The following is a 9,685-nucleotide window of genomic DNA, read 5'->3' as shown; positions in this document are numbered from 1 at the left end:
TGTACAATTCAATGCCGTATAAACGTTTAGGTTATGATTTTGCCACTGGTTTTGCGCTGAATACTGATTACCATAGAGTGGTTATATAACCACAAAGAACAAAAGGCAAAAAAAATGTATTCGACAGTGCAATGGTCCTGACAGCTGTCACAAGAGCTACTCATCACAAGCTACTTTGCGTTGCTCTCCATTGTTCTTGTCAACATGTTTCAGGTCACACGTGGATAAGCTCAGGGTCTATTTTTCTCTCTCTATGTACCTCTCTTTTTCTCTTTCTCGCATCTCTCGGTCTCTAAACGGCTAGGCCACGAAGAACTACCTATGTACGTTCTGCAGTAATATAAGCTGTCTGACTGTATTGTGTTTACATATGCATGAAACTGCTATTGTATAACGACCATAGCAGATTTATTGCTGATACCAACAATATGTTTCCTAGTGGATAGTTGCCACGAGCCTAAAAAATGCCCATCAGTTTGTTACGTAGAACACTGTTATACACCTCGCATAATCGTTATTGTTTTTTCTTGTCTGCTCTTGTTGTGTTGTTGTTGTTTAAAATTGATTCATTAAAGTGGAGCCTCTTTAAGAACCAATTGAAAATTGTCTGACAACTGTGTGTTTGGTTTTTTTTATTGTTCATCGAGGGAGTTAATAGAACTGGCTAGCGAACGGCGCGAGGATCCATTAATGTCTGATAAAAGCATTGTTTACTGCACTGTTCAAAAGTGGGGGAGGCGGTGCAGATTATTATCTACTCATTAATTATGATAACGACTAAAGCACCTGATATGTCTTCGTATTTTTTGTTTTTGTTGTTGTGTGAGTGTGGATTTGTTTTTTTTTCTCTTGCAGTATATGCTGCAGTGCACATTCAATTTGATATACTTTTCTAGATAAAACTGTTCATACGCGTCACAGGATGGTTTGTGGCCCTTTTTTTGTTTGAATTGGTTTTATGTCCTCCTGTCTTTTCAGATATTTACGAATTTTTGCTTCGCACTTTTTTACTATCATCAGCCTGCCACCAGGCTAAACACGATATGAATCACATATATGATGAATGTTTGATCATAAGACCGCATCGCGTATATTAGACCGTTACTATAAACCAACTCAATTTTTTTTACTAATAGTAGCAGTACTAACAATATCGCCGCACACAGCTTTCATTACGGTTTTATATTTGTTTACTTCTTCTAGGTTCTTGATTTGGTTTTTCGTTTTTAAAGTGACTTTTACAATTCTCATAAAAAGCTTTCTTATAAAGGTAGATTTTCCTTACTCTATTACTCTTTGTTTTAGTTTTCCTTCTTTCTTTACTGCATTCGTTACTCTTCTATTTTTCTTGGGTTGTTCTTCCCTCTTCTTTATAATAATGTATATTAATATCTAAGTTTATCCAGTTTCTTGAGTTTTTTTGTGTTGTTGTTGCATGATATGTTTTGGGTTTTACATATTTATATTAAATAGTCGGTTTGAACATCTAAAAAAGATGGATGTTTAACTCTTACGATTGAATGCAAATTGGGCGTTTTTCCCTTCCATTGTTTGGGGGAGGAGATTACCTTCTTCTTCTGTTTTGCTTCTATGTTTAAAACAAAGCCATCAAAATAATAACACTAACTTATCAGCAATATCTTTAATGTAACATCTAAATAGTGCTCTTTTCTAATTCTTTTTCTCTCTTTCGGGTTTTTTCTCTCTCTCTCTCTCTCTCTCTCTCTCTCTCTTCGAGTATTTATATACTTTATAAATTTTATATAAAGATAACTAGTTTGAAACGAAACAACACAGAAAAACCCATTATCACGTGAAACACAGAGAGAGAAGTAGATTCAAACGGAGGATTCACAATCTACTGCATTAGTGTGTGTCCAAAACGCGCCGTCCGTAACATTCCGGCAAACTTTACGCGTTGTGCTTACAATTTACGCTTTTGTTATTTTGTTTTCAATATTCACTAATATAGCTACACAGCAATATTTCATAAGTCTTCAAGCACGTGATATGTATTTGTGACAGAGGTTGTTTTTTTTATAGGGCACCCAGTACCTAAAGAAAAAGATCACAGGATCCAGTCCTTTGGTAACGTCGTGGCGAATGTATGCTTCTTTGTGTGTCTGTGTTTGGGTGTGTGTGTTTTTTTTTATGTTTGTTTAGTTTGTATCTTTATCTTCTTGTCTCCTTCCTTTATTCTTCTTCTTCTTCTTCTTTTGGTTTCGGTTGGTTTGTTTTGTTTTTAGTTTTTCTTTTACTTTAAAAAAGGTTTATGGGTATCCATGATGATGAAAAGCGCCTGCGCTTCACCAGAAAAGCTCCTTGAAATTCGATATATATATGTATATACGCCATCACAAACCAATGATACTTAGTACGATCGGATATGTCCACTACGTAAGCATTAATAAATAGCATCCCCTCACGCGTGTGCAAGTGAACTGTGTGTGAGTGAACGCGTTCCCGCACGCTGGTTTTTAATTAGCAACCAATCCCGCCAACAGCGGGATCATCCAAACCAACACCATCACAACTATGGGCATTGTTCTGGCCGTACTGGCTGTCGACAATTGCTCGGGTATGTGGCACGGATTTTTCGACGGTACTGCAAAAAAAAATAAATAAATAAAGGAATATCAATGTGTGAATCTGTGAAGATATTCTTCAAGCCGTTCGTTCCGTGAATGGTTGTCGCTCACTGTGTTTTGTCAAAAAAAAAACCAAAAGCAAAATTCTAACATCTGCTAGACATAAATCCTCTCGCAGTGCTCCAAAATTCGAAAAATTCAAAATATCGGAAGATTTCTTAAGCTTAATAAGCTTAAGCATAAGCTTATTCTGTATAACAGATGTTCAATATGAAGTACCTTCTGATGCTCTGAACGTTGCCTAAATTGAACGAATCCAAGAATACTCGCGGTCATTACCCAATCACTATACACATACCTGACCATGCTCGTAGCCTTGGTAAAAAGTCATTCCAAAATGCGCACGATGTTGCCATCGGTCCGCGACCATACTTCTCGCCTCGCAGATCGTCCTCACCTTCCGCATTGAAGATGAAAAAGATTGGATTTTCTCTGGTATACAGAGGCCAATGTTCACCTTCCAGGGCGGGGTTTCTGTGGAAAGCAAAGTTAGCAGAAAGATAAGTTTGGCGCACTATTACTATTACTAAATAGCTAACGTACCCTGTCCGTGCAAACTCGCTGACAGATAGCACCATGCGTCGGCTTAAATCCCTCTCCCGCTGCCGGTACTGCAGGGACGCATTCATCGGCTGGCCGAAAATGTACTCGACTTCATCCCCGTGCAGTACGCCCATCCATTCACCCCAAAGTGATGTGCTGGTACGCTGCAAAACAGTGACACGAAAAGGTTAATATAACTTGTATTGCACTAATATCTTTCCGCTTTGTCTGTCAACTTACGTGTGTAAAATAATAGTAGTGAACCGATGCACCACGCTCCGTTAGACCGAGTGCGAACTCGTTGGTTGGACAGATGAAGAAGTGATCACCAACCGCTCGCCCAACCTGATGTTGATTTTGATAGCCATCATTTCCACTTTCCCAACCCGTGTACTGCAATTGCATCACATTGATGAATTAGTATATAGAACTTATCTTACACCCAATAGTTTTAGATAAATTTTTGAGATATCTAACATATAGACTGATTTTGGACTAAATATTTTTAGAATAGTTTTTTTTTAATCAGAAGTGCCCCAATCGGAAGACCCAAACAATAATATGTATGCAAATTGACTATATTCGGGCGACCCGAAGTGCCACACCAACCATCGAGAACTCGTATAACAAATATCCAAAATCAATCCATTTTTCATAAAATAATGCCTACGTTAATGTACCTACCTGAAAGATTATTGCCTCACGTTCCGGCTCGGATGCTTTGTTAAAGATGGTGTTCATAATTTCCAAAAACTTATCCTTGGGCAATGATGTTGCCGCGTCCTTTTCAAAATAGTCTATAAAATCGTATAACAAAAAATAGGTTCCTGAAAGCAGATAACCAGAACCACGTATGAAAGTCTGCAGGAGGAGATCGTTTGCTTTCCGTTCTGAACACTTTGCTTACCCTCGTCCCGGTTGCTGCCAACGAGAATATCAATTCCTTCCAAATTAGCCTCGCGTAACATGGTCATCGGGTCGGCGGTCATAAACACACCGTCAATGGTCGGCGCTGAAGGAAATCCCAGTATGCCGGAGTACGAATTCCACTGCTGGACCGAGATGGTCTTCGCATCGACATTCCTCATGCATTGCATTACCGTGCTAGGCGATTCCTGCGAGAATTGGACGAACAGTGAACATGCGGGCTCTCACCTCGTTTGGGCACAACCCCAAACATCGCAGCACATACCTTCAGCATTGTCAGATTGCAGTTGCAGTCGTCGATGAGCCCTTCGGCGATCTGTAGTGCCTTCTCTGCGGTCATGTGGCTCCAGGGGGCGTTCAGTGTACCGGATTGCAAAATGCCACGCTTCGAGAGCCCTCGTGTGACTGGCGATAGCAGATGCAAACTCACCGAACTGCCACCAGCCGACTCGCCAAACAGCGTAATCAGATCTGGATCACCACCGAAGGCTTTCGCATTTTCCTTCAGCCATCGTATCGCCAGCGCTTGATCCCACATACCCATGTTGCCTGCAATAGATGATGTCAACCGTCAGTTCAGATCCTGCAACCTTTTGGGCGAACGGTGCGTGTCACTCACCTGGAGCGTCATCTTCGTACCCACTGATGTACGGGGCAAGGTACAAAAAACCAAATGCACCGACACGGTACTGCATCGACGCGACGATGACATTACCGACCGCGGCCAGTATTTCGGCATTGTAAATGTCCAACGTGGAGGTGCCGCTCATAAAACCGCCACCATAAATCCAAACAAGCATTGCCAGCCCTCCCTTGGACTGATGCTGGCGCTGGAAATCATCATCGTCCTGGAAGTACTGTGGGATGCGCGGAGTGCGTAGTGTGGTCAGAAGCCGCATTTGCATTGCAACCCTCCACATTTACTTACGTCATTGCTTCCAAAGTTCAGACCCCTACCATGTCGAAGGCGTGTCTTTGTTGGCACCCATATGTTGAGATATAGACAATCTTCCGAAACGTTCGTATTAGGGTTCCACATCTCTTCGCCCGCGAAGCCAGGGAAATATTCGTATCTAAAAACCGTCACAACAACAACATTGAAACATTGATAAACATGCAAATTTATGAAAGTCAACAACATTAACAGGTCCCGGAGAACGCTGATGAGATTCGAACCGCGACCTTCAGGTGTGCTAGATCGAATGCCGTGGCACAAGGCCATCAGTTCTTCAGGCTAGCATATAGTTTAACTTGGCCATAATGATGGCAATTTTAAAGAGTCACGCTGATATCCAACACTTCACTCACCGCTCCTGTATGCATGATGGAGGTAATCTGGTTGCATCGAGCACCCCATGCCATGGTTCTGCTGGGACAGGCTTCTTAAACCGTAAGCTATCCACCGGTGGCTTTGCGAACGGGACACCGTTGAATACGTGCACCTCGCGCCCCTGCACCATCGTCGAACGTCCGCGTATCGGACCGCTGCTGGTTTGTACCACCAGCCGATCAATTATTCCATAAGCGGGGCATATCACAGTCGCACCGAGCAGTAGCACAAACACATTCATGTGAGGTCGGCGGGTGCACTGGTTCACAAACATGGTGTCGGATCTACGAGCCGTAGCGAGCTCCTGCCTTGTGTGTTTTTTTCTTGTTTGATAGATGGTATGGGTCGAGTACTCTTGTACGACCAGCCGCGGGTATAGAGTCACGCTTTGAATGCTGCTGTGTTTGCTGTTGGATACAGTTGCTGTTATGCTGCGGTTCGCCACTCACATTTCACATCATTGCCCTTTTTAACTTGGAGTTACACGTACAAAAGAACTGTCCTTTACAGTCACTGTGCGCTGTTGGTGCGTATAGAGTAAAATTGAAGCTGTAACATAATTTCTAGACGTAGCCAATACAAGTCATTAGGGGGTCACTGGAGATATTTCGTCGAAAGATAATCCCCCCATCAGCGAAAGTGAGTCAACACTGCGTTATCCGCGACGGCATGCAATCCAGTAGTAATCGTAAATTGAAATCATATGCTGGAGAAATGTAATGCACACGGTCGTGTGCGCAAGCTTCAACTGTCGCCGAGGGCACGTTGACATCGAGATTAATATTACATAAAAACAACACCATAAACGTATGCTTTCGCATGTCGCAACACACTAGTGTGCCACATTGGAGAGCTTTTTGTATCAACACATTTAGGTTGTTTTTTTTTGGGAGGTGTAATATTACGCTAGGTACTTTAGACAACCTGGTCCATGGAGGTATTCTAAACGTTGGAGTTTTTATTGTAAGACATTATTTCCAGAAATCTCAAACAAGCCAAGACAATCAGCTCCTATGTACACCTTGCCAGGCCATGGAGAATAAACAGTAATTATTGGCATCTCCAACTCCACAGACCACATATAAAAAGCACATCAAATGCTTCAAAAGTCCTTGGTGAGGATATAGAAAAGCACCGTATGAATCGATCTGACCATACATAGACGAATGGGAATGTTTTTAATTATTTACATATTTGACCTTCACCCTAATCCGTTTGCATTCGTGCACTTCCTCTGTCCCACATGCAATTCACTGAAAAAACTTATCCTATCGACCGCATTTTGCTAAGTTTGACCACCAACTTGCTCTGTAACGGAGCACAGGTTCAGTTCCTACCATCTAATGGTGTCATCTATATAGCTCACTCCCGCACCTATACAACAACAATACAAGGTTCGCACAGGCAAAACATGTGATTGCATATTGGTGCGTACTTCGACATTGAGCTCAACAAACAATTCGTTTCATCGGTACGACATTATGTAATTTATTGATTTCGCGCGATGCAACAAAGCAAAACCGCGCCATGTTTAATTTACATGTACCGTGTGTGTAACCTCACGTAACGAACTCTGGTGCCATTGGCTATGGGACTGGGGCTAGAAGTGCTTGCGAATAGAGGAGGAAGAAGAAAAAACACACACATAATCGTAAAGTACTACCTCTGTAGTAGTACTATGAATACCCCACATCAAGCACATCCCCACACACTCGACTGTATCGTTATACAATCATTTCGTCCTTTCCACGAAGAAGGTTCTACCGCCCTTCATACGATGCCGCTTACTCCTATCCACAGTTTGGCTTTTTACTACTAACAAGCAGCCAGTAAAAGCCAGCAAAGAGAGAGAAGAAGAATAAAAACACACACACACACACGCACATACAGAACCAACAAAACACAAACGCCCACGCGCACGGACAGGCAACAGCAACCCTGCCATCTGTCTTTGACCTTGAGCGTACAAGCTTGCGGGAGATGCCAGGCGGCTGCACACGAGCAACTAATTCGATAAATACAGTGAAAATTCAATTGATTTGTATGCGTGCGTGTGTGTGTGTATGTTGCTACTCAAGCTTTTCATTTCCAGTTCCATGGGCCAGTGTTGCTTTTCAGCTGGTGTTGAGGAAAACTGGAAGTCAACCGGCAGGTGCCTAGAGTACGGTAGTGCAAAACCCTTTGGAATCTAAACCGTCGGTCGCCGCCATTTTCCGCAATAAAATGTCAAAACCGAATGGGCAAACAGGTGAATAGCGTTGCCGAAGCGAGAGAGAGAGAGAGAGAGAGAGAGAGAGAGAGAGAGAGAGAGAGAGAGAGAGAAAGAGAGAGAAAGGATATTGATTTTTCCTTTCCGCCCTCTACCGGAATAAGGAATGCCTTGCGATATTGCCGGATATTCCTCAGGAGCGGAGGGATATTGCTAGGAGGAAGAGGAAGTATTGTTCTTCTTATTTTCAACTTCTAGGCCTATGGAGATAGCTGATGTTGAGGGTGTCCCCCGGTGAGGACATCCGGGATGTCCGGGATGTTATTGCAGGGCAAGGACACCACATCCAATGCATTCCTCAACAATTGAACCTCAATCAACTTCACACACACAGTGCATTCCAGTACCATCTGCTGGAATTTATCTACAACTTTGCTTTTTTTGCTGTTGTTATTGCTGTTCCGTCGAGGTAATGATGTTACTATTATTGCTGTTGTTACTACGTGTCCTACGTGTACTACTACTACTACTACTACTACTACGGTTTCTACCCCACTAATACTATAGCTACTTCTGGGCTCGCTCGTTACTACAGTAACCCCCAGGCATTACTCGGAAGATACGTTTCTGTGTTGATGCGACGAGGGACCCTCCACTCCCTTCCTCTCCTCTTCACTGGCCCACTCCTACCCCAACCACCCTACACCTAGCAAGGTGTAGCGTACAACGAGGAAGGACATTCGAAGGTGTGTGGGTGTGGGAATATCGTCTACACAGCACAGCACACACATCGCCTGTCCTTGCCAAGGGACGAGCCCACCAGACGCCGCGACCAGTGACGGAAAAAAAAGGTCGATGGACACTTTTGGTGTGCGTTGCTAGCCAATGCCCACCCCGTCAATCTTTATTATTCGCGAAGGGTTGATTGGAAGGCGTACACTGGTGCGAGTAGCGTGTTGAATAAAACATTGCCCACATCTGGTAAGAGGTGGTGTTGTACCGTTTCCGACCCGTCTCGGGGCTCGGGAGGAGCAAATTCTCGAGGAGGACGCTAAAGAAGGGGAAGAAGAGGGCCCCACTGGGAGGAAAACAATCATGGTTTCCCCCCCCCCCCCCCTTTCCCCCTCCACTAGCTTTTCCCGGGGATCTTCGCCCTTTTCTGTCAGGAAACTTTAACACTCTTGCTGTACCAAAACTTCACAACGCACCTATAACATTCCGATGGATGTTTTCAAATTTTCGAATACACACAAGCCAAGCGTATCCGCGTCGGATGGGAGAGTTTTATGCTACACACGTGAAGCTATAATCGCACCGCTGTGCAACTAACGATTATCCGTGATTCTACCTAAACTTCCTTTGGGTTTTGTGACCGTTTGTTGCCCCCATATGTACTGAACCAGCTGGTGCATCCGGGAAAAAACACACGCAACAACAAACAACAACAACGAATAAAGCACACAAACCACGGCAAACCGCACCAAACAACCGTATATTCGATCCCTACGGAAAAAACTAACGAAAAAGAAACCCCGCGGACCCGAGTAGCTCCTCTGTTGTGTGTTCGATGTGCGGCCAGTGTGTGTGGAATTATGCAAAAGCCTTATCGGGAACACAAACACGGAACGGAAAACACGGCTTCGTATCAAAATGTTAATCTTTCCACAGCTCAACTGAAACTGACACGTACGCGGCAGGTCCTGAGCAGTTGCGGCCTAGTTATCAGGCATCGAAAGCACTATGGAATGGGGGTGGAGGGATTGCTGAAGCAGCAGTTGGCTCTCACGCGCAACGAAGTACCGTCGCCCTTCGGTAGCCGACGATCGATCGCCAGCAGGGTTCCCCGTGTTGTAAGTGAGCGCGCGAGCGCGCGTGCTGGCGTCTCTTCTGCTCTCGCAAACCAGCTGCAATAGGAAAAAACGCACACAAACGGGCATTTGCCGGATTTGAGAGCCGGGAGGAGTTAATAAACCCACGAGCAGTAGTACCACATCCCACCGGGCTACAGTGTTCCCGGCCACCGGACCG

At 44.0% G+C, this 9,685-nt stretch overlaps 1 protein-coding gene across 1 annotated transcript; it reads right to left on the bottom strand.

The window, feature by feature from the left end:
* Positions 1-786: 786 nt before the first annotated feature.
* LOC128306505 (acetylcholinesterase-like) lies at positions 787-9,326 on the bottom strand. Its single transcript, XM_053044037.1, is given in 12 exon segments — positions 787-2,605; positions 2,947-3,122; positions 3,192-3,355; positions 3,432-3,584; positions 3,876-4,018; positions 4,099-4,306; positions 4,384-4,667; positions 4,738-4,930; positions 4,977-5,036; positions 5,038-5,191; positions 5,427-5,968; positions 9,198-9,326. Coding segments are annotated over 11 exon segments (1,959 nt in total). The 5' UTR covers positions 5,723-5,968; positions 9,198-9,326; the 3' UTR covers positions 787-2,477.
* Positions 9,327-9,685: the final 359 nt, after the last annotated feature.

Source organism: Anopheles moucheti, chromosome X (genome assembly GCF_943734755.1).
Source record: "Anopheles moucheti chromosome X, idAnoMoucSN_F20_07, whole genome shotgun sequence".
Lineage (NCBI taxonomy): Eukaryota > Metazoa > Arthropoda > Insecta > Diptera > Culicidae > Anopheles > Anopheles moucheti.
This window is presented reverse-complemented; position numbering and strand designations above follow the sequence as displayed.